Here is a 26,037-nt window from a genome sequence, read left to right on the forward strand (position 1 = left end):
TTGTCTCAAGAGGAATGACACAGTATCCCTTTCTTTTTTGCTGTAGTATATTCTACACCTGGAAGGTTTTCCATCACGTCCAGCTCGACCAGACTCTTGGTAATATCCTGCCATAGACTGAGGGACACTCCAATGAGCTACAAACCTGTCATTGCATTGCATATTAAGCTTTGAAATGTGCTCTTTTAAGGAAATTATTTCTTTATTTTGCAGATAATACAAATACAGCATAAAAAATTAACAATGTACAATGAGAACATATTTTTTATAATTCATGTTTTCTCTAAAATTTCACTAAAATCCTTTCCAACCATTATTATATACTATACTCTTTTAAATAAAAATCAACTTGATAAATTAGGCACATGTGCAACACTTGGGTATCTATACTGAGGAAATGTTTTGTCACACAGTGGCTTCATCAGTCCATACAAAGGAGAATGGTGAAGATCAGGAGGTGTTTGAGGTAATCAGTCCCTCAGCCTTGAGTCGATGTAGTCAGTCCATTATTCCATCATTCTTTTCAAGACTGATGGACTGACTACATCGACTCAAGGCTGAGGGACTGATTACCTCAAACACCTGTTCTTCACTATTCTCCTTTGTATGGACTGATGAAGCCACTGTGTGACAAAACGTTTCCTCAATATAGATACCCAAGTGTTGTACATGTCTCTCTGAACCATTCATCTACAAAAATTAACTTCTTAATTATTTACTGTGAGATGAGAATAGTTTGCAACTTGTGGCTAACCTGACTGAAGCTTTGTCAACTCCCATACCAAAAGATACAGTTGCTGTAATGATAGGCACTTTCCCATCCATCCATTCTTCTTGTACTTCAGCTCGCTCTCGGTTCTTCAAACCTGCGAGAATAATGAAATACAAAATGATTGTCCACCAACTAAATTAAGAAATTCTTCCATACAGTATAGTAATACCAAACATAATGTAGATAAATGGTTCAGAGAACCAACAAGTTGACAAATTAAGACATATATAGCTTCATCAGTCTAATACAAAGAAGAGTACTGAAGATCAGAAGGAGTTTGAGGTAATTGGTCCCTCAGTTTAGAGTCGATATAATCCTTCTGGTCACCACTCTTCTTTGTATCAGACTGATGAAGCCACTGTGTGAGAAAACATTTCATCAATAAAGATACCCAAGTGTTGCACATGTGTCTAATTTATCAACCAAACATAAGGTAGCAATCTGTAATTCTCTGATTTCCCCAGTTCACATTATTATATTTAATGGGAAGTGCTAAACCCACAGAGGTCACAAAGTACCTAGGAAATGGGAGTTGTAATCATTATTTAATTTAATTCCTTGAATCAAAAGCCTGTCACCAGCATTAAGCAATTGCCTTCCCTCTTGAAGGCTTCATGGCTCACAATCATATCAGATATTACTGGATAAAGAAAACTGTACAGGAGTAAATAAAAATCATCTGTAACACCTGTATATCAATCAATTTATTTTTTAACAAGCTGGCCATCTCCCACCGAGGCAAGGAGACCCAAAAAAAGAAAAAAATTCACCATCATTCACTATCACTGTATTGCCAGAGTCACACCAATACTATAGCTCAGATACCCCTCCAAATTGCAATTATCCCCACCCATACTTCAAAGTGCAGGCACTGACCCTCCCAACTCCAGGGCTCAAGTCCAGCTAACCAGTTTTTTCTGGAATTAAATTTACCAGAGTATACAAAGCTCAAATTACAGCAGTCTTGTCATCGCACCTATTAGTACCTTGTATGTAATGGGTAAATTATTATTATTATCACACTGGCCGATTCCCACCAAGGCAGGGTGGCCCGAAAAAGAAAAACTTTCACCATCATTCACTCCATCACTGTCTTGCCAGAAGGATGCTTTACACTACAGTTTTTAAACTGCAACATTAACACCCCTCCTTCAGAGTGCAGGCACTGTACTGGAGTCCTGGAGATGGGAAATGGGCAAAGTAGACAAAAATTACCTGCATGGTAAGCCTTGGTAGGAATACCTTTCTTGGACAGCTGGTTGGCCAGTTCTGTTGTTGCATCTCTTGTGCGGCAGTAAATAATTCCACACCCAGAGTTTTCCTGTTGAAAGACTTGTTTTCAAACTGTAAATAGCTCCAGTGCTTTCTGGTAATATTAAATTATAAAAAATATAGTTACAATACTCCATTATCCTCAATAAGTACAGAAGCTCTACAAAAAAAAAAAAATACACTGAGAAAATAAATGCATTACTAACTTCCTAGTCACTTGTACAGCATTCTGAATATGTAATCAAGTATAAAAGACAATGCATATCAAGTGAATAACAAAAAAAAGGCACAATACCGTGACTGGAAAGATACACAAATAACCCGCACATAAAAGAGAGAAACTTACGACGACGTTTCGGTCCGACTTGGACCATTTAAGGACTTGACATGCTGTTGGAGTACAAGCAAGGTGACATTTTGTGAAGGGATTCAGGGACCATTTACAAAGTCACAGTGTGACTTTGTAAATGGTCCAAGTCGGATCGAAACGTCATCATAAGCTTCTCTCTTTTATGTGCGGGTTATCTGTGTATATATCAAGTGAACCTGCAAACTCTGATATACAGAGAACATGTTCCCGACAGAATATTGCTCATACATTGTAACTCTTTAATATCTTTTATCTGCAGTACTTCCTGCCTTGAAACTGTAATAAGCTAGAGATCTGTGAAAGGTAGTTATTTGAGTACAAACATCCACAATGCTGTTTTATGCAATTCTCTCAAATTTTGTGATTCTAGCTAAAAAAAAACCTTCATATCCTGGTTTACCTTTCTTGTTAATTTCATTATTTAATTTTTTTTGCAACCTTCAATCTTGATTTTTAACACTCTAGCCGTCTCCCACCAAGATAAAGTGACCCGACAAAGAAGAAAACACTTCCACTCTCATTTATTCAATCATTGTCTTGTCAGAAGGAAACTGACCTCACTATTCTTATTACCTTCCAAACCACACCATTCCCACTCCACCTCAAGAGTGCAGACACTGTACTTCCAACCTCCAGGACTCAGATCCAGGTTCCCTGAATGCTACCTTGCTCACACTCCAACAGCAAGTCAATTAAAAAACCACTTGCCTCCACACTCCTATCTAACACTCTCACAATCCTGTTGGATGTCCAAGCCCCTAGCACTCAAAACCGCCTTTATACCCCCCAACTTTTCCTAGGACAATTCCTACCCCTCTTTCCCTCCATCCCTACAGAAACAATACAGCACCTATAGAATGGGAGGTAACCAGGTTTTATTCAAAGAACAGAAGGGTAACTATTTCCCTGGATCAAGAGCCCTTTCAACATTAAGGCACTTTTCCTTGAAGGGCTTTGAATCCTAGCCTTTCCTCCTTCACAAAAAATTTCCTATTCCTCTTTTACTTGACCAAGAAGCTATAACTTACCAATTAATAACACTTACTGTTCTATTTTTGTCCCAATCACTTCCTAGGGATTTATTAACAAAATCTTTCAACTCTTCAAACGGGTCGTCCAGGGCATCCTTAAACTGCACATCGTAAAACAAGTTTGATCGGAAACAAGATGACTTGAACTTTGCAACTGGTTTCTTGAGTTTCAACTGAAGATATATATCATCAACAACCTGAAGATTTCATAAATAAGAGTCACTGTGTTAAAAGAATGTGACAGTTATCAAAAGTGAATATTTCAAAACAAAAGCAGAGGTAAAAAAAAAATTAACTCTCTAATTTATTTTGTTCCATTTCTCTGGGATTTTTATCAGGTTCTTAAGAAAAGCAATAAGTATGATTGCATGTATATGTATGTATGTATTAATGCATAATTTCATGTATATGTACTATATGTACCTATATATGCGTGAATATACGTACATGTGTGCATCTTCTTCTTTCTTTCAACACACCGGCCGTATCCCACCGAGGCGGGGTGGCCCAAAAGGAAAAACGAAAGTTTCTCCTTTTACATTTAGTAATAGTATATACAGGAGAAGGGGTTACTAGCCCCTTGCTCCCAGCATTTTAGTCGCCTCTTACAACACGCATGGCTTACGGAGGAAGAATTCTGTTCCACTTCCCCATGGAGGTAAGAGGAAATAAACAAGAACAAGAACTAGAAAGAAAACAGGAGAAAACCCAGAGGGGTATATGTATGTATGTATATATATATATATGTATGTATATATATATATATATATATATATATATATATATATATATATATATATATATATATAGTATATATAATATATATCATATATATATATATATATATATATATATATATATATATATATATATATATATAGATATATATATATATATATAAATGTAGTGTTAGAGTGTTCAGCAGAAGTTTGTGGTTACAGGAAAGTGGGTGCAGGAGGGAAGAGGAGCGATTGGTGGAATGATGATGTAAAGAGAGTAGTAAGGGAGAAAAAGTTAGCATATGAGAAGTTTTTACAAAGTAGAAGTGATGCAAGGAGGGAAGAGTATATGGAGAAAAAGAGAGAGGTTAAGAGAGTGGTGAAGCAATGTAAAAAGAGAGCAAATGAGAGAGTGGGTGAGATGTTATCAACAAATTTTGTTGAAAATAAGAAAAAGTTTTGGAGTGAGATTAACAAGTTAAGAAAGCCTAGAGAACAAATGGATTTGTCAGTTAAAAATAGGAGAGGAGAGTTATTAAATGGAGAGTTAGAGGTATTGGGAAGATGGAGGGAATATTTTGAGGAATTGTTAAATGTTGATGAAGATAGGGAAGCTGTGATTTCGTGTATAGGGCAAGGAAGAATAACATCTTGTAGGAGTGAGGAAGAGCCAGTTGTGAGTGTGGGGGAAGTTCGTGAGGCAGTAGGTAAAATGAAAGGGGGTAAGGCAGCCGGGATTGATGGGATAAAGATAGAAATGTTAAAAGCAGGTGGGGATATAGTTTTGGAGTGGTTGGTGCAATTATTTAATAAATGTATGGAAGAGGGTAAGGTACCTAGGGATTGGCAGAGAGCATGCATAGTTCCTTTGTATAAAGGCAAAGGGGATAAAAGAGAGTGCAAAAATTATAGGGGGATAAGTCTGTTGAGTGTACCTGGTAAAGTGTATGGTAGAGTTATAATTGAAAGAATTAAGAGTAAGACGGAGAATAGGATAGCAGATGAACAAGGAGGCTTTAGGAAAGGTAGGGGGTGTGTGGACCAGGTGTTTACAGTGAAACATATAAGTGAACAGTATTTAGATAAGGCTAAAGAGGTCTTTGTGGCATTTATGGATTTGGAAAAGGCGTATGACAGGGTGGATAGGGGGGCAATGTGGCAGATGTTGCAAGTGTATGGTGTAGGAGGTAGGTTACTGAAAGCAGTGAAGAGTTTTTACGAGGATAGTGAGGCTCAAGTTAGAGTATGTAGGAAAGAGGGAAATTTTTTCCCAGTAAAAGTAGGCCTTAGACAAGGATGTGTGATGTCACCGTGGTTGTTTAATATATTTATAGATGGGGTTGTAAGAGAAGTAAATGCGAGGGTCTTGGCAAGAGGCGTGGAGTTAAAAGATAAAGAATCACACACAAAGTGGGAGTTGTCACAGCTGCTCTTTGCTGATGACACTGTGCTCTTGGGAGATTCTGAAGAGAAGCTGCAGAGATTGGTGGATGAATTTGGTAGGGTGTGCAAAAGAAGAAAATTAAAGGTGAATACAGGAAAGAGTAAGGTTATGAGGATAACAAAAAGATTAGGTGATGAAAGATTGAATATCAGATTGGAGGGAGAGAGTATGGAGGAGGTGAATGTATTCAGATATTTGGGAGTGGACGTGTCAGCGGATGGGTCTATGAAAGATGAGGTGAATCATAGAATTGATGAGGGAAAAAGAGTGAGTGGTGCACTTAGGAGTCTGTGGAGACAAAGAACTTTGTCCTTGGAGGCAAAGAGGGGAATGTATGAGAGTATAGTTTTACCAACGCTCTTATATGGGTGTGAAGCATGGGTGATGAATGTTGCAGCGAGGAGAAGGCTGGAGGCAGTGGAGATGTCATGTCTGAGGGCAATGTGTGGTGTGAATATAATGCAGAGAATTCGTAGTTTGGAAGTTAGGAGGAGGTGCGGGATTACCAAAACTGTTGTCCAGAGGGCTGAGGAAGGGTTGTTGAGGTGGTTCGGACACGTAGAGAGAATGGAGCGAAACAGAGTGACTTCAAGAGTGTATCAGTCTGTAGTGGAAGGAAGGCGGGGTAGGGGTCGGCCTAGGAAGGGTTGGAGGGAGGGGGTAAAGGAGGTTTTGTGTGCGAGGGGCTTGGACTTCCAGCAGGCATGCGTGAGCGTGTTTGATAGGAGTGAATGGAGACAAATGGTTTTTAATACTTGACGTGCTGTTGGAGTGTGAGCAAAGTAACATTTATGAAGGGATTCAGGGAAACCGGCAGGCCGGACTTGAGTCCTGGAGATGGGAAGTACAGTGCCTGCACTCTGAAGGAGGGGTGTTAATGTTGCAGTTTAAAAACTGTAGTGTAAAGCACCCTTCTGGCAAGACAGTGATGGAGTGAATGATGGTGAAAGTTTTTCTTTTTCGGGCCACCCTGCCTTGGTGGGAATCGGCCAGTGTGATAATAATAATAAAAAAAAAATATATATATATATATATATATATATTTATATATATATATATATATATATATATATATATATATATATATATATATATATACACAGTGGACCCCCGCATAACGATGGCATCACATAGCGATTAATCCGCATACCGCTTGCTTTAATCGCAAAATTTTTGCCGCGCATACCGATTAAAAACTCGCTCACCGATTTTCGTCCGAGACCCGTCCAATGTGCGCCCTCAGCCAGCCTCACATGTGCCGCCCGTGCCATTGTTTACCAGCCAGCCTCCGCGGTAACATCCAAGCATACACTCGGAATATTTCGTATTATTACAGTGTTTTCGGTGCTGTTTCTGGAAAATAAGTGACCATGGGCCCCAAGAAAGCTTCTAGTGCCAACTGTACACCAATAAGGGTGAGAATTCCAATAGAAATGAAGAAAGAGATCATTGATAAGTATGAAAGTGGGGTGCGTATCGCCGACCTAGTCAAGTTGTACAAGAAACCCCAATCAACCATCGCTACTATTGTGGGCACCAGAAAGACAATCAAGGAAGCTGTTCTTGCCAAAGGTTTAACTGTGTTTTCGAAACAAAGATCGCAAGTGATGGAAGATGTTGAGAGACTCTTATTGGTGTGGATAAATGAAAAACAGCTAGCAGGAGATAGCGTCTCTCAAGCGATCATATGTGAAAAGGCTAGGAAGTTGCATGAGGATTTAATTAAAAAAATGCCTGCAACTAGTGATGATGTGAGTGAATTTAAGGCCAGCAAAGGTTGGTTTGAGAGATTTAAGAAGCGTAGTGGCATCCATAGTGTGATAAGGCATGGTGAGGCTGCCAGTTCGGACCACAAAGCGGCTGAAAAATATGTGCAGGAATTCAAGGAGTACACAGACAGTGAAGGACTGAAACCTGAACAAGTGTTTAATTGTGATGAAACAGGCCTGTTCTGGAAGAAAATGCCAAGCAGGACCTACATTACTCAGGAGGAAAAGGCACTCCCAGGACATAAGCCTATGAAAGGCTTACTTTGTTGATGTGTGCCAATGCTAGTGGTGATTGCAAAGTTAAGCCTTTATTAGTGTATCACTCTGAAACTCCCAGAGCGTTCAGGCAAAAGAATGTCCTCAAGGATAATTTGTGTGTGCTGTGGAGGGCAAACAGTAAGGCATGGGTCACTAGGGACTTTTTCTATAACTGGTTACACCATGCATTTGCCCCCAATGTGAAAGATTACCTAACTGAAAAGAAATTAGACCTTAAGTGCCTCCTGGTGTTAGACAATGCCCCTGGTCATCCTACAGACGTGGCAGAGCGACTTTATGGGGACATGAGCTTCATTAAGGTGAAGTTTTTGCCTCCTAATACCACTCCTCTCCTGCAGCCCATGGACCAGCAGGTTACTGCAAACTTCAAAAAACTGTACACAAAAGCTCTGTTTGAAAGGTGCTTTGTAGTGACCTCAGAAACTCAACTGACTCTAAGAGAGTTTTGGAGAGAGCACTTTAATATCCTCAATTGTGTAAACCTTATAGGTAAGGCTTGGGAGGGAGTGACTAAGAAGACCTTGAACTCTGCTTGGAAGAAACTGTGGCCAGAATGTGTAGACAAAAGGGATTTTGAAGGGTTTGAGGCTAACCCTGAGAGGATTATTCCAGTTGAGGAATCCATTGTGGCATTGGGAAAGTCCTTGGGGTTGGAGGTTAGTGGGGAGGATGTGGAAGAGTTGGTGGAGGAGGACAATGAAGAACTAACCACTGATGAGCTGATAGATCAACTTCAACAGCAAGAGGCCAGACCTGAGGAAACTGGTTCAGAGGAGGGGAGAGAGAAATTGAAGAAGTTGCCTACTACAAAGATAAAGGAAATCTGTGCAAAGTGGCTTGAAGTGCAAACCTTCATGGATGAAAATCACCCTCACACAGCTATTGCAAGCCCTGCTGGTGATTATTACACTGACAATGTTGTGAAACACTTTAGGGAAGTCATAAAGGAACGAGAGGTACAGGCCACTATGGACAGATATGTTGTGCGAAAGAAGTCCAGTGACTCTGAAGCTGGTCCTAGTGGCATTAAAAGAAGAAGGGAAGTAACCCCAGAAAAGGACTTGCCACCTCAAGTCTTAATGGAAGGGGATTCCCCTTCTAAACACTAACACTCTCTCTCCCCTCCTCCCATCCCATCAATCATCACCAGATCTTCAATAAAAGTAAGTGTCATGTAAGTGTGCATGCCTTTTTCAGTTTGTGTGTATTAAAATTAACATTTCATGTGGTAAAAAAAAATTTTTTTCATACTTTTGGGTGTCTTGCACGGATTAATTTTATTTCCATTATTTCTTATGGGGAAAATTCATTCACATACCGATTATTTCGCATAACAATTACTCCTCTTGCACGGATTAAAATCGTTATGCGGGGGTCCACTGTATATATATATGGAGAAGTGGAACAGAATTCTTCCTCTGTAAGCCATGCGTGTCGTAAGAGGCGACTAAAATGCCGGGAGCAAGGGGCTAGTAACCCCTTCTCCTGTATATACTATTACTAAATGTAAAAGGAGAAACTTTCGTTTTTCCTTTTGGGCCACCCCGCCTCGGTGGGAGACAGCCGACTTGTTGGAAAAAAATAAATAAATAAATAAAAAATGTATGTGTAGTGTGACCTAAGTGTGAGTAGAAGTAGCAAGACATACCTGAAACCTTGCATGTGTATGAGACAGAAAAATGGACACCAGCAATCCTACCATCATGTAAAACAATTACAGGCTTACATTTTACACTCACTTGGCAGGACGGTAGTACCTCCCTGGGCGGTTGCTGTCTACCAACCTACTACCTAGAATATGTGTGCATACATGCACGAATACACACTCTGAATCACAAGACTGCTGAGGTTATGCTGCCTCTCACTCAAGACTTACCCTAGCTGTGGCAGTAGCAGTTAAGGCTACCCAGGGAATTGATGGAATCTGGCTCCTCAAGCACCCCAGACGCAGAAAATCAGGTCGGAAATCGTGGCCCCACTGACTTACACAATGGGCCTCATCCACCACAAAGTATGAGAGTTTTTTATACTTGTACAGGCGATCAAGGAGTCCCTGGAAAAATAATTGCACTACTTGATTACAGTGCACTTTACATTTTATAAGGAAGGTAATGTTAAAGTTGTATACTATTTGGATTCACATAAAATACTGACTTAAACAAAATGTTGAAAAATAAGACACTGGCCATTTAGATATGCAGGACACAACAGTATTAGATGTGCTGCATGATTCTGATAACCTGGCCTTTTTTATCAGGGAACACCCATCCATGAGATGACCATGGATGAATCTGGTATTTTATGACTGTATATACCTTTGATGATTTCTGAGAGATTTTCTACTCCCAGAGCCTAGCCATAGGGTAGGCTCACCTGGTGCTTTCCTTGTCAACCAGGCTGTTGCTGCTGGTGGCCTGCTGACCCACATATTCATCACAGCCTGGTTGGTCTGACCAGTCTCCCATCAACACCAATGGTGCAAGGACAGAAAAATAGCCTGTTGGTCATTAATGAGAACTAACGAAGTTGTCAATAAGTATGAAACACTTATATAAACATCATAATCCAAAAGAGAGTGACTGCATGATAGACATATCAGGTCACAAACTCCTGAACAGGCAAAAATCAATAATTACCCAAAATATTTAATGACTATTAACCCAGCATAAGACAACTATTTTGTGTCTACTACAAGCAATAGAGGATGATAATAAGAAACAGACATTGTAGCAATATGGATGATAGATGTAGGCACAGTATTAGAAGATTAAATGTAAAAATTTGCAAACACATGCAGTAACAGAAAATAATAAAATAAAGGTTTATTTCTTTGTAAAGGTTACAATGTGTAATTACAGTTTTGGTTTGCTAAGTATAAAGAAACCCACTATCATGCCGAGGCATTTCGGGCAGACTAATCTTAATACATAGTAACTTTACTTAAAACTAGACAAGACAGTAGCGGTTAAATGTATTACAAGTATATTTAATCTTAATATTAATGCAAGGTAGTCAAGGTGGAAGTTTATAAGAATAATAATCTTGAAGTTGCACATAATAAAAACAATATTACAAATAATGGTTCAGGTAGTAATATTTCATGGACTGGCAGAGGTTTAAAAGTCTAGAAGTAACATAACTAATTAGCAGTTGTTTTAGTTGATTTGGTTAGTATTGAGAGATAAGACGATTTTTTTTAGCAAAGTCCTAAATTTATAAGTAGTCAGGGGATAATCTACCAGTTCCGGTAGCGAGTTCCAGATCTTTGGGCCCTTTATGTGCATAGCGTTTTTGCACAGTGAGAGACTGACACAAGGGATGTTGAAGAGTGCCTTATGCCTTGTATTGTGACTGTGCATTCTGTTGTAACTATCAAGGAGTAGTTTAAGTGGAGGGTTTGGAGTGGAATTTAATGTTCTGCATATGTAGTAGGCACAATAATATGAGCGTATGTCTCATATATTTAGCAAGTTCAGTCTTTTGAAAAATGGTGAGGTGTGTTGTCTAGCACAGGAGTGAGTAATCATCCGCACAGCAGGTTTCTATTGGCTTATTAGAGGTTTAAGGATTAGGGGAAGTATGTAAAAATAAGTTTAACAGTTTAATGTTGCAGTTTAAAAACTGTAGTGTAAAGCACCCTTCTGGCAAGACAGTGATGGAGTGAATGATGGTGAAAGTTTTTCTTTTTCGGGCCACCCTGCCTTGGTGGGAATCGGCCAGTGTGATAATAATAATAATAAAAAAAGTTTAACAATAGCCTAGTTGCAATATCATTTTTTTCTCCTTTGAAATTAATTATGTACCCATCTCAATATAATGGTACATTATGACTAGTAATGTGCATACATCACTATTACCAGAATTAATACACCGACTGATCTCAGTCATTCACTGACAAAGCTGTAGAGACAAACCTGATGCTCATTATGAGTCTTGCTATTTAAAATAAGAGAATATGACCAAATATCAGTAACAAGAAGAATCATGTCAACTACCTACTTTGAAAAAATTAGTTGATGCTTGTTCTGGTGTGATGTACAGTAGCCGTGTGTTAGGTGTCATGCATGACAGATCTGCCAGCACTCTCTTACGTTCCTTGCTTGTCATCTTAGAGTTGATGGACTCGGCAACAATGTGTAGCTTCTGGAGGTGTTCCAACTGATCCTATAAGAAATTCACTGTGCAGTACAACATTACAAGTCGACATTCTTCTACATATTACAAAATATGAATAATCACTGGGTCACCACACAGACAAGACCAGGGCTGGGACTATGCAAGTGAACTGAATAGGAATTCACAAAAAGTACTGCAGGTAGCCTTGATAAATATCCAAAGGGAAACCCTAAGTTTTAGAATAAAGACAGTGTCTTCTTCCTAAAGCTCTCCATCCTTAACTAGCATTCGTAATTTTCAGCAAAATAAATATTATAGTCATTACCAACAGTTGGCCTCACTTTCTTGGGCTCCACATTTTTCGTTGAATCACTGTTTCCCAAGGCCCTTTCTAAACTTTCTTCTCCACTTTTTTCTGAATGGAGAGTAATTAATTCACATTACCAGTGAGCCCAATTGCATTTTTACTTTCAACATAACTGGGCAAATATCTAGTGACTGAATGACTGTAATAACGAGTGTCATCCTGTGACAGGCACACTACTCTCGTAGCCAGGCTGTGCCTGGGAAGAATCACATAAAATTATTATTATTATAATCAAAAAGAAGCGCTAAGCCACAAGGGCTATACAGCGCTGCAGGGTAGGGAAGGAAGCGAGGGTATTGGGCGGCAGAAGGGAGGAGGGATGATCAGTAGGTTACAGAAAACAGCGGGGCAGGGGATAGTATGGGGGAAGAGGGTAGCAAGAGATTGAGGTAGAAAGGGCAGAAGGTATCAGAATTTGTGAAGTAAGTCAGTTGTTGTCAAAAAGTCAATGAGAGAGTCCGAATGAAAGGTGGGTCCATCAGCGAGAAGGGAAGGTAAAGAGAGAGCAGTGGAGCGAAGACGACGACGGAGGTAAATTCTGCATGCTCGTTGATAAAGTGGGCAGTCCAACAGAATGTGGCTGACTGACAATGGAGCCTGGCAATTCTCGCAGAGAGGAGCAGGGCACCTCTCCATGAGATATCCATGAGTAAGACGAGTATGGCCAATGCGAAGACAGGAGAGAGTAGTCTCCCAACCTCGACACTGGTGATAAGAAGACGGCCAGTAACCTATACTCGGTTTAATAGATTGAAGTTTGTTACCGAGCATAGTAGACCAATGTTGTTGCCAATGGGTGTGAAGGTGGGAAGATATTGCAGCAAATTAGTCCGTAAATGGAATACCTCTATATGAAACTGGTAGGTCATGCACTGCTGACTGTGCAGCAGTGTCTGCCTGCTCATTGCCCTGTACGTCAACATGACCAGGGACCCAACAAAAAACAATATCTTTATGCTTGGTAAAGATGCGGCATAGCCAAAGTTGGATACGGAGGACTAAGGGGTGAGGTGTATCAAATTTCTGTATAGCCTGTAAAGCACTAAGGGAGTCTGAGACAACCACAAATGATGACACAGGCATAGATGGAATACGGATAAGTGCTGCAAGGATGGCATACAATTCAGCAGTAAAAATACTAGCCGAAGATAGTAAATGCCCTCGTACGACGCTGTCCGGAAACACTGCTGCGAATCCTACGCCGTCAGAAGACTTAGAGCCATCTGTGTACACAGCAATGGCATGAGAATGAAAGTGGAAGTGGTCAAGAAAAAGAGAGCGGGAAGCGACCGTAGACAGTTGAGCTTTCAAGCAAGGGAGAGAGAAAGAACAGACTCGAACAGCTGGAACTTCCCAGGGGGGTAGGGAAAAGTGAGATGCTACATGAACATAGAAAGGTGGTAACTGAAGAGAAGACAAGAGCGAATGAAGGCGAAGAGAGAAGGGACAGAGTAAACAGGGGCGGCGAACAAATAAAGAATGTCTACTAATATCAGTGACCATTCTATAAATAGAAGGATTGCGGAGATCATGAGAGCGTACATAGTAGCGAAGGCAATGGGCATCATGGCGATCGGATAAGGATGGAACGTTCGCTTCTGCATAGATGCTCTCAACAGGGGAAGAGCGAAAAGCACCAAGGCATAAACGTAATCCTTGGTGATGAATGGGGTTAAGGCTAGAGAGAGTAGCAGGAGATGCCGCTGAATAGATCTGGTCACCATAATCAAGTTTCGATAAAATGAGGGTGGAATGTAGGCGAAGGAGGGTTCGACGATCAGCTCCTCATGAAAGATGAGCAAGGGTTTTAAGAAGGTTCAGCCGGCTGTGACAAGTTGCCTTCAGAGAGGTAATGTGAGGTTTCCAGGATAACCTATGGTCAAAGAGGAGGCCCAGAAACTTGACTGTATCACGTTCAGGGATACGGGAGCCATAGAGGTACAAAGGATGATCGGAGATGACAGAGCGTCTAGTAAAAGTAATTTGGTGGGTTTTAATGCTGGAAAATTTAAACCCATGTGTGGTGGCCCAATTGGAAACACGGTCGACCGCATGCTGGAGAGAAACTGTAATGAGGTAACAGTCAGCGCCTGTATAGGCAATAGCGAAGTCAACAACATAGAGTGATGACCAAATATTGGATGGAAGACTAGAGGCCAAATCATTAATAGCAAGGAGAAAAAGTGTTGTGCTCAGAACACATCCCTGGGGGAAACCTTCAGCTTGGATAAAGTCCGGGAAGAGCACATTATTAACCCGAACACGGAAATATCTATCAGTTAAAAAGTTCTTAAGGAAGGATGGTAGATTGCCTTGGAGGCCTAAGGAGTGGGCTTGGGCCAAAATATTATACCTCCAAGTTGTGTCACATGCCTTCTCAAGATCAAAAAATATGGCAATAACTGAGTGGTTATTCGCAAAGGCATTATGAACATACGTATCCAAGCCTAGTAAGGGGTCTATGGTAGAACGTCCCTTACGAAATCCATATTGACGAGTGGAGAGACTGTTGTGTGTCTCTAAATACCACACTAAACGTCTATTTACCAGGCGTTCCATCACTTTGCAAACTGCACTGGTAAGAGCAATGGGACGATAGTGGGAGGCTTCATGTCCCGTAGTGCCTGGTTTGCGGAAAGGGAGAACAATGGCAGATTTCCACACCTGTGGAAAAACTCCTTGTGACCAAATAAGATTGAAAAGGCGTAATAGGACTGCAAGGGCTGACTGATGTAAATGTTGTAGCATACGAATATGAATGTCGTCAGGCCCAGCTGTCGATGATCGGCAAGCTGAGGGTGTTGCCACTAGTTCTTGAAGTGTAAAAGGCACATTATACTGTTCTTCTCGGAAAGAAGAATAGTCCAAGGGTGCTAACTCTCTGGCAGACTTCAAGGAAAGAAACGAGGGGCATAGATGGAGCCCCTGAGAAATACAGACCAGATGATTGCCAGTTTCATTGGCAACATCTAGTGGGTTTGCTATATCAACACCGGCAACCCGCAGAACAGGAGCCAGGTCAGGAGAATATTTACCACTCAAGTTTTCGTACTTTTTTCCAGACTGCACTCATAGAGGAAGCAGAGGTGATGGTGGAGACATAATCTCGCCAGCAAGTGCGTTTAGCATCACGGATGACACGGCAAGCGATCGCACGCTTCTGCTTAAAATCAGGAAGTCTCTCAGTGGTTCTACTGTACCGGTACCTGCCCCATGCAGCGTGTTTCAAATGTACTGCACGAGCACAAGCAGGAGACCACCAAGGCACGCACTTCTGAGAATGCCTGCCCGAAGTTTGGGGTATAGAATGAGAAGCTGCGGTTAAAACGGAGGACGAGAAGAGGTGTAAAAGCTCATCAATGGAGGACGAAGAAGGAACCTCACTAAAAACAGTTAGTTGTGAGTAAAGGTTCCAATTTGCCTGATCAAATTGCCAGCGTGGGATATGAAGAGGTGGTGACTATGAAGGGGAAGTAAGAATGATTGCGAAATGATCGCTGTCATGTAAATCCGGGAGAACAGACCAGGTGAAGTTTAATGCGGCGGAGGAAGAGCAGACTGAGAGATCGATGCAAGAGAGGGTGTGAGTCCGAGGATCAAAATGGGTGTGAGTACCTGTATTTAAAACATGGAGGGGATGGGTGGCAAGAAAAGCCTCTAACTGAATGCCACGGGAATCACAGTGAGATCCCCCCCAGAGGAAATGATGGGCATTAAAATCGCCAAGTAACAGAATCGGTGGTGGTAATGACGAAACAAGAAAGGCAATATCCGGAATAGATAGTGCCCGAGAAGGAAAGAGATCTAAAGAACAGAGCGTATACCACCTATGCAAGTGGATACAGCCTGCTGTGTAATGCAGCGAAGTACAAACAAATAGCTGATGGTCCGGAATATCAGTGCATAGAAGAAGGGCACTTTCATTAAAGGTCCCATCAGGAAAAGGATCTGAAGAATACAATAAATTATAGCCTGAGATGGGAGAGATAATGGCAGAGTGTAATTTTGGTTCCTGTAAGCAAACACCAACAGGGAAAAACTGGGAGAGTAACATCTGAAGCTCACCCCGATTACCCCTGAGGCCGCGTATATTCCACTGTAAATAGGCCATGATTGGCAATGATAAAGATACTTGAAATCCGCAGGTAAGGGTTCCTACGGACTAGAGGGGTTAGAAAAGTCCACATGCGGAGGCAGCGGAAAACGTTCAAGCAGTGAAGGAACAGTGCGCTGTGAAGAAAGGAGTTGCACAGACGGAGGAGAGGAGAGAGAAGGAACAGAGGGTGGATCAGTGTCCATTGAGGGTTTGGTCTTTGCAATATATTCAGAGATTGCTTCAAGTGTTTCGGAATTCAGAGACGTCATATGGGAGACAATATTGGAGATGGTAGGGGGAGGATGAGTAAAGATTGGAACTGTAATGGACTGTACCAAGGTAGCGGGGGGCGAGAGGGTGGAGGGAACTGGAGAAGAAGCGTAGAAGGGGACAGAAGAGGCAGAAACCTGGGAGGTGGCAGAAGAGGAAGAAACTTGGGAGGGAACAGGGGAGGTAGGTATAGTACGAGGAGGAGGGTGAACCTCTACACTTGTAACAGAGCCAGTGAGAGGGGAAGAACCCAGTACAGAGACAGGAAAGGTAAAATGAGGAGGTGGAAGAAGGGAAGGAGGGGTTAAAGGACCTTTTTTTGACTTCTGAGAAGTAGAGAGACGATTGGGAGGAGGGGTCGTACGAGGTCTCGTCGATACTGAGGCTTGTGAGGGAGAACACAAAGAAGTGAGAACAGACTGAGGCGTTGAAGTAGGGATGTCTGAGCCTAGGACAGCAAAAGAATTAGATACAGGAGTGACTATGGGAGAGGTAACCACAGAGGAGGCTGCAGATGGGACCCCAGAAGTGGGGGGACGTTTTGAAACACGGGAATAAGAAACACGAGGTAGTCTCCCTTGGAGGCAGAGATGAGAAACTGCCATGGCATAAGGGAGACCTTCTGCCTCTTTGAGGTAACGGATTTCCTGCTCATTTAAGTAGACTTGGCAACGGCGAGAGTACGAAGGGTGAGCCTCATGACAATTAAGGCAAGAGGGAGGTCGATTGCAAGACGTATTAGAATGGTCATCGGCACTACAGACTGGGCATTCGGCTATGGATCTGCAATATTTCGCTGGATGGCCAAATCGACAGCAATTTCTACACTGTTGCGGTGTAGGGATCACCTTTCGAACTTGTAACCGATGTCCTGCTACATAAACTGAGGATGGGAGTTCATGGCTGTCAAAAGTTAAACGAGCCACATTGCTAGGGTATCGTCTCCGCCCGTGGGCAGGAAGAACATAAGTGTCTACCTTGAGGATTGGGAGATCTTGGAGTTCCAGCTGTTCAAGAATGTCATTGCCACATGTCTGGAAATTTTGCTGAACTATGGTATGGAGCAGAATGACGGTACCACTACAAGAATTGAGGGAATGATGTTTTTCAATAGTGACAGGAACAGTATCTATATGGGAAAGAAGAGAAAGATCATGAGCTTGGGTAGCATTCTGTACAGTGATGATGCGCGTACCACTCTTAAGAGCATGAAAAGAAATATCTTTACCAACATGGCGTAGGAGTGCCTTGCCAATACTGTGGTCGGAAAGATAGGCGGTAGAGGAAGTCAGTCATAAAGTGAAGAATTTAGTCCATTGTGCAGTCCGAAACTGAGCGTGGAGAGGGAGTGCAGGACGTGTCTATCTTTTCTGAGAAGAACGAGAAGGTGGAGAAGTATCATCAGCAGGTAATTGTCGTTGGCGTTTAGGCGTGGGACCAGAGTTGGTCCGATGTGGAACGGGCCGGCGATTCGAAAATTGCCGCACCGTAGAGGGAGAGGCCGGAAGCATAGTCAAAGGAGAGCGGAGGTCAGATAAATCAAAGGAGTCAGTCGAGACCTCAGTACCTGAAGCGGGTGAGGAAACAGCACCGGCAAGAGGTACAGAGGCATGAGGAGTGTCCGAAGAGTGGTCCAAAGACGAGACGGGGTCAGAACGGGGTGCGGTATCAAGAAGGGGCCCGGGGGTAGCAGGTTCATGGACTAGGGCTGCCATGGTTAGGTTACTTCTTTCTTTTTGTTTTTAAGAAAAAAAAAGAAAGAAGAAAAGAAAATAAAAATAAAAAAGAATAAAAAAAAGGGGGGACCAGGGAGGGATAGTTCCTAGGAGGAATGAAAGGGCCAGAATTCTCCCTCCGTGCCCAAGAGTTCCTCAGCACTGCAAGTAGCGAAGATGTAGCATGGAACCCGTGTCATACCCTACCCATCATGCCAGTAAACCAGCAATCCGGGATAGCAACCTCACATCTGCCGAGCTACCTCAGTGGACAAAAGAGAGGGCGGCTGGATATCCGCCACAAAGCATACCTCCTTCGGCCACCACCCCCGGAATCTGAAAGGTGGCTTCCAGAGATACACCCGTCGCCCGAAAGACACCCAAAGCCACTCTCCGGGATATCCGGATTCCACGGCAAACTACGCCACCGCCAAGAACCTCAACGGAATGGGATGGACCCCGGTACCCTTTCCCCTACCTAGGAACTAGCGCACCTGTGGGAAAAATCCCAAAGGCCAAAAAGAGGAAGGGCAAAAGGGAGGGGTGGGGAGGGGGAGGAGGAAAGGGAAAAGGGGAGGATGGGGAGGATGGGATAGGGAAGGGGGGATTGGGGGGTAATTAGAATCACATTAAAGTAGGTACTACATACCTTGATGAGAGCAATAAGTGGTGACACAACGATGGCCACCTGACCCTGTGCCATGACTGCTGGCAACTGGTAACACAAGGACTTGCCCGACCCCGTTGGCATTGAAACAAATACATCTTGATTACCTGAAAATGTGACCAGAAATATAAACTTTGAAATACAGTGGACCCCCGCATAACGATCACCTCCCAATGCGACAAATTATGTAAGTGTATTTATGTAAGTGCGTTTGTACGTGTATGTTTGGGGGTCTGAAATGGACTAATCTACTTCACAATATTCCTTATGGGAACAAATTCGGTCAGTACTGGCACCTGAACATACTTCTGGAATGAAAAAATATCGTTAACCGGGGGTCCACTGTACTCTAAAACAAGATTCATAAACAGATACATTATTATATTTTAATATTTTTATTTGTTGCAGTTTTATACTGGTAGTGTAAGTGCACCTCTGGCAAGACAGTGATGGAGTGAATGATGATGAAAGGTTTTCTTTTTCGGGCCACCCTGCCTTGGTGGGAGACGGCCGACATGTTAACAATAAATAAAAAATTTTATTTGTGTAAACAAAGTACCACAGTTACAGCTGGACTGAACAAGTCTTTTTTTTTTTTTTATCACACTGGCCGATTCCCACCAAGGCAGGGTGGCCCGAAAAAGAAAAACTTTCACCATCATTCACTCCATCACTGTCTTGCCAGAAAGGTGCTTTACACTACAGTTTTAAAACTGCAACATTAACACCCCTCCTTCAGAGTGCAGGCACTGTACTTCCCATCTCCAGGACTCAAGTCCGGCCTGCCGGTTTCCCTGAACCCCTTCATAAATGTTACTTTGCTCACGCTCCAACAGCACGTCAAGTATTAAAAACCATTTGTCTCCATTCACTCCTATCAAACACGCTCACGCATGCCTGCTGGAAGTCCAAGCCCCTCGCACACAAAACCTCCTTTACCCCCTCCCTCCAACCCTTCCTAGGCTGACCCCTACCCCGCCTTCCTTCCACTACAGACTGATACACTCTTGAAGTTATTCTGTTTCGCTCCATTCTCTCCACATGTCCGAACCACCTCAACAACCCTTCCTCAGCCCTCTGGACAACAGTTTTGGTAATCCCGCACCTCCTCCTAACTTCCAAACTACGAATTCTCTGCATTATATTCACACCACACATTGCTCTCAGACATGACATCTCCACTGCCTCCAGCCTTCTCCTCGCTGCAACATTCATCACCCATGCTTCACACCCATATAAGAGCATTGGTAAAACTATACTCTCATACATTCCCCTCTTTGCCTCCAAGGACAAAGTTCTTTGTCTCCACAGACTCCTAAGTGCACCACTCACCCTTTTCCCCTCATCAATTCTATGATTCACCTCATCTTTCATAGACCCATCCGCTGACACGTCCACTCCCAAATATCTGAATACATTCACCTCCTCCATACTCTCTCCCTCCAATCTGATATCCAATCTTTCATCACCTAATCTTTTTGTTATCCTCATAACCTTACTCTTTTCTGTATTCACTTTCAATTTTCTTCTTTTGCACACCCTACCAAATTCATCCACCAATCTCTGCAACTTCTCTTCAGAATCTCCAAAGAGCACAGTGTCATCAGCAAAGAGCAACTGTGACAACTCCCACTTTATGTGTGATTCTTTATCTTTTAACTCCACGCCTCTTGCCAAGACCCTCGCATTTACTTCTCTTACAACCCCATCTATAAATATATTAAACAGCCACGGTGACATCACACATCCTTGTCTAAGGCCTACTTTTACTGGGAAATAATTTCCCTCTTTCCTACATACTCTAACTTGAGCCTCACTATCCTCGTAAAAACTCTTCACTGCTTTCAGTAACCTACCTCCTACACCATACACCTGCAACATCTGCCACATTGCCCCCCTATCCACCCTGTCATACGCCTTTTCCAAATCCATAAATGCAACAAAGACCTCTTTAGCCTTATCTAAATACTGTTCACTTATATGTTTCACTGTAAACACCTGGTCCACACACCCCCTACCTTTCCTAAAGCCTCCTTCTTCATCTGCTATCCTATTCTCCGTCTTACTCTTAATTCTTTCAATAATAACTCTACCATACACTTTGCCAGGTATACTCAACAGACTTATCCCCCTATAATTTTTGCACTCTCTTTTATCCCCTTTGCCTTTATACAAAGGAACTATGCATGCTCTCTGTGGTAGGGGACCTGAATGCTAAAGTAGGAGAAACTTTTAGAGAGGGTGTGGTAGGTAAGTTTGCTGTGCCAGGTGTAAATGATAATGGGAGCCCTTTGATTGAACTTTGTATAGAAAGGGGTTTAGTTATAGGTAATACATATTTTAAGAAAAAGAGGATAAATAAGTACACAAGATATGATGTAGGGCAAAATGACAGTAGTTTGTTGGATTATGTATTGGTAGATAAAAGACTGTTGAGTAGACTTCAGGATGTACATGTTTATAGAGGGGCCACAGATATATCAGATCACTTTCTAGTTGTAGCTACACTGAGAGTAAAAGGTAGATGGGATGCAAGGAGAATAGAAGCATCAGGGAAGAGAGAGGTGAAGGTTTATAAACTAAAAGAGGAGGCAGTTAGGGTAAGATATAAACAGCTATTGGAGGATAGATGGGCTAATGAGAGCATAGGCAATGGGGTCGAAGAGGTATGGGGTAGGTTAAAAAATGTAGTGTTAGAGTGTTCAGCAGAAGTTTGTGGTTACAGGAAAGTAGGTGCAGGAGGGAAGAGGAGCGATTGGTGGAATGATGATGTGAAGAGAGTAGTAAGGGAGAAAAAGTTAGCATATGAGAAGTTTTTACAAAGTAGAAGTGATGCAAGGAGGGAAGAGTATATGGAGAAAAAGAGAGAGGTTAAGAGAGTGGTGAAGCAATGTAAAAAGAGAGCAAATGAGAGAGTGGGTGAGATGTTATCAACAAATTTTGTTGAAAATAAGAAAAAGTTTTGGAGTGAGATTAACAAGTTAAGAAAGCCTAGAGAACAAATGGATTTGTCAGTTAAAAATAGGAGAGGAGAGTTATTAAATGGAGAGTTAGAGGTATTGGGAAGATGGAGGGAATATTTTGAGGAATTGTTAAATGTTGATGAAGATAGGGAAGCTGTGATTTCGTGTATAGGGCAAGGAGGAACAACATCTTGTAGGAGTGAGGAAGAGCCAGTTGTGAGTGTGGGGAAAGTTCGTGAGGCAGTAGGTAAAATGAAAGGGGGTAAGGCAGCCGGGATTGATGGGATAAAGATAGAAATGTTAAAAGCAGGTGGGGATATAGTTTTGGAGTGGTTGGTGCAATTATTTAATAAATGTATGGAAGAGGGTAAGGTACCTAGGGATTGGCAGAGAGCACTGAACAAGTCACAGCCTTATATTATGAGGATTAGAGGTAACTCTGATTTTCATTTATAACCTGTCAAACATTTATCACCAATGTAATATGACCAAAACAGGATTTTTTTCATGCTTACATTTTTCATTGGTAAAATATAGCAAAAGACAAACTCATCTTATTTTTAACATTTTATTTCATTATTATTATTGTTGTGGGAAACATTAAACCTGGGGAATGGATGGCACTCAGGTTTGATCCAATGAAACCAAGGGCAGATCCAAATCCTTGGATCAAGAACCCCTCACTAACATCAAGGCATCTTCCTTGAGGAGTGGAACTTCAGCAACCTTCTAAGATATGCATGATAAGTGAATAATAAATGAAAGTAGGAATTATGGTAATAAGATTAACTGAATATTTTCACATTTATGAGACAAACCAAAAATCAAATCCAGCTGCCAGTATAAAACATTAAACCAATGTTTTACTACACCCCTTTTCCTGTACAGATTACTAAAAATAAGAAGAAAACAGTGATTGTGTGTGAGTGAGATGAAAGTGTTGAATGATGATGAAAGTATTTTCTTTTTTGGGGATTTTCTTTCTTTTTGGGTCACCCTGCCTCAGTGGGAGACGGCCGACTTTTTAAAAAAAAAAAAAATCGTCAAGTATACCTAGAGAGAGTTTCAGGGGTCAATGCCCCCGTGGCTCGGTCAATGACCAGGCCTCATGGTGGATCAGGGTCTGATCAACCAGGCTGTTACTGTTGGCTGCACATAGACTGATGTATGAACCAAAAATTGGCTGGTTAGGTACTGATTTCAGGTAACAACCTCAGCAGTAGCTGAGACTGAAGAACTCAAATATTATTATTACTAGTTATTATTTTTATTATACACAGGTGCTGTATGATCCATATGGGTCATGACCCATATGCATCATACAGCAGCTGGGAAATGGGAGACAATCAGCTCTGATTCAAGCATGGGGAAGGAATGCAAATTCTTTGGATCAAGAGCCCTTCACTGGCACGAAGGGATCTCCCTCGAGGGATAAAGGGTACATAAGTAAGTTTATTCAGGTACACATAAATAGTTACATAAATTAGTCATACATACCAGCGTATGTGTCATTCTACATAATATAAACATACGTAAATATGTATGACAATTTATATTATTAATGTGTACCTGTACCAAAATAAATTTACTTAAGTTCCACAATATGTCGTGTGTCAGACAACTCAATCCCTGACAAATATTTTTTTAATCATGAGTAAGAGGTAGGAATCACACAGCTAAACTTATAGGGTTCATACAACGCCTGGGAGAACACAATTATTATTATTATTATAATCAAGGGGGAAGCGCTAAACCCGGAGGATTATACAGCGCCTAGGGGGGGGTGGATGTGGAAGGCATTCAGGCTTAATTCGGGGAACTGGAGCACAGATCCAATTCCCTAAATCAAGAGCCCCTCACCAACATCAAGGAACCTTCCTTGAGGGGGGGGATAACACAAGACATTCAGGTTTGATCCAAGGACCGTGAGAATAAGTCACCTTGGACAACAGCCTCAACAGCTCTCCTCTGCAAGTCACTCCTGAAGGTGTCATGTCTGAAGTACTTAGTGAGACATGACAACACCTCATCCCTGTCATGACCTGACCTCGAACACATATTGCATACTTCTTTTTTCTTTTTCTTTGTTGGGTTTATCAGGGCCACTGACAGCAAAAGCCGTATCGAACCCGACTTCTCGGGTCCGGAGCTGATGTGGACGAATCTTGTTACTATAATTCTCGATGGTACTAGGAAAAATTGTTGCCCAAGGCTGGGTGATGAGAGAAAAGGAATAAAAGTTCCTTTGTAAACAGAGACAGAAACTTAAGTTTCCAATAAGATCCGGTGGACACCCTCGCCAAGCCCCAGCAGAGCGGGACACCTACACTCCCACCTGAGTTCAGTAACCGGCTTCCCACTTAAGACCGTTAAAGAATTTTCCGCAGAGCGGAAAAAATGGAGCTGACTACAGTAAGCCGATAAATAAGTGAACAGGTGCCTCTCTTGTAGAGTGCCCGGGAGGCAAAATAGATGAGGACAAGCCTCCCAGAGTGAACGGTGGAAATTTGTTACTGATACACAGGCGAGAGAGACGTCCACACCCGACGAAGGCTGCCAAAGTCCTCTACTCTTTCTTTCTCCCGTCTTGTTTGTAGTTTATTAAGGTCCTCTGGAGCTGAGTCGTTCTTCTTGTTGGATTTATCAGGCCACTTACACTATGAGCCGTATCCAGCCAGAATTTGTTTTCTACTCTGATGAAGATTTAATTTCCTCGTGTTTACCATATCTGAGTAATTGAAATTTCTCATCGTTGAACTTCATATTGTTTTCTGCAGCCCACTGAAAGATTTGGTTGATGTCCGCCTGGAGCCTTGCAGTGTCTGCAATGGAAAACACTGTCATGCAGATTCGGGAGTCAGCTGCAAAGGAAGAGGCGGTGCTGTGGCTGACATCCTTGTCTATGTCAGATATGAGGATGAGGAATAAGATGGGAGCGAGTACTGTGCCTTGTGGAACAGAGCTTTTCACCGTAGCTGCCTCGGACTTTACTCTGTTGACTACTACTCTCTGTGTTCTGTTAGTGAGGAAATTATAGATCCATCGACCGACTTTTCCTGTTATTCCTTTAGCACGCATTTTGTGCGCTATTACGCCATGGTCACACTTGTCGAAGGCTTTTGCAAAGTCTGTATATATTACATCTGCATTCTTTTTGCCTTCTAGTGCATCTAGGACCTTGTCGTAGTGATCCAATAGTTGAGACAGACAGGAGCGACCTGTTCTAAACCCATGTTGCCCTGGGTTGTGTAACTGATGGGTTTCTAGATGGGTGGTGATCTTGCTTCTTAGGACCCTTTCAAAGATTTTTATAATATGGGATGTTAGTGCTATCGGTCTGTAGTTCTTTGTTGTTGCTTTACTTCCCCCTTTGTGGAGTGGGGCTATATCTGTTGTTTTTAGTAACTGTGGGACAACCCCCGTGTCCATGCTCCCTCTCCATAGGATGGTAAAGGCTTCTTGCAGTTCTTGATGAACACGGAGTTCCATGAGTTTGGCCCTGGGGCAGAGTGCATGGGCATGTCATTTATTGCCTGTTCGAAGCCATTTGGCGTCAGGATAACATCGGATAGGCTTGTGTTAACTAAATTCTGTGGCTCTCTCATAAAAAATTCATTTTGATCTTCGACTCTCAGTCTGGTTAGCGGCTTCCTAAAAACTGAGTCATATTGGGACTTGAGTAGCTCACTCATTTCCTTGCTGTCATCTGTGTAGGACCCATCTTGTTTAAGTAGAGGCCCAATACTGGACGTTGTTCTCGACTTTGATTTGGCATAGGAGAAGAAATACTTTGGGTTTCTTTCGATTTCATTTATGGCTTTAGTTCTTCCCGCGATTCCTGACTCCTATAATATTCCTTTAGCTTAAGTTCGATGCTTGCTATTTCTCTGACCAGTGTCTCCCTACGCATTTCAGATATATTGATCTCTTTTAGCCGCTCTGTTATTCTTTTCCGTCGCCTGTAAAGGGAGCGCCTGTCTCTTTCTGTTTTACATCTACTCCTCCGTTTTCTTAGAGGAATAAGTCTTGTGCATACATCGAGTACCACCAAGTTAATCTGTTCTAGGCATAAGTTGGGGTCTGTGTTGCTTAGTATATCTTCCCAGCTTATATCGGTTAGGATTTGGTTTACTTGGTCCCACTTTATGTTTTTGTTATTGAAGTTGAATTTGGTGAATGCACCCTCG

The 26,037-nt window shown here is 42.1% G+C and overlaps 1 protein-coding gene across 1 annotated transcript in view; it reads right to left on the bottom strand.

The window, feature by feature from the left end:
* Positions 1 to 24,445, bottom strand: part of LOC128697477 (uncharacterized) — a 36,851-nt gene extending 12,406 nt beyond the window's left edge. Inside the window, exons 1-8 of the mRNA XM_053789195.2 lie at positions 23,791 to 24,445; positions 18,870 to 18,994; positions 11,656 to 11,820; positions 9,533 to 9,709; positions 3,460 to 3,642; positions 1,988 to 2,093; positions 755 to 866; positions 1 to 145 (exon numbers count right to left, since the gene is read on the bottom strand). Of these exons, the coding sequence (XP_053645170.2) occupies positions 1 to 145; positions 755 to 866; positions 1,988 to 2,093; positions 3,460 to 3,642; positions 9,533 to 9,709; positions 11,656 to 11,820; positions 18,870 to 18,994; positions 23,791 to 23,908 (1,131 nt within the window). The 5' untranslated portion in view covers positions 23,909 to 24,445. The remainder of the gene's footprint in view (positions 146 to 754; positions 867 to 1,987; positions 2,094 to 3,459; positions 3,643 to 9,532; positions 9,710 to 11,655; positions 11,821 to 18,869; positions 18,995 to 23,790) is intronic.
* Between the last annotated feature and the right edge of the window lie 1,592 nt (positions 24,446 to 26,037).

Source organism: Cherax quadricarinatus, chromosome 44 (assembly GCF_038502225.1).
Source record: "Cherax quadricarinatus isolate ZL_2023a chromosome 44, ASM3850222v1, whole genome shotgun sequence".
Classification (NCBI taxonomy): Eukaryota; Metazoa; Arthropoda; class Malacostraca; order Decapoda; family Parastacidae; genus Cherax; species Cherax quadricarinatus.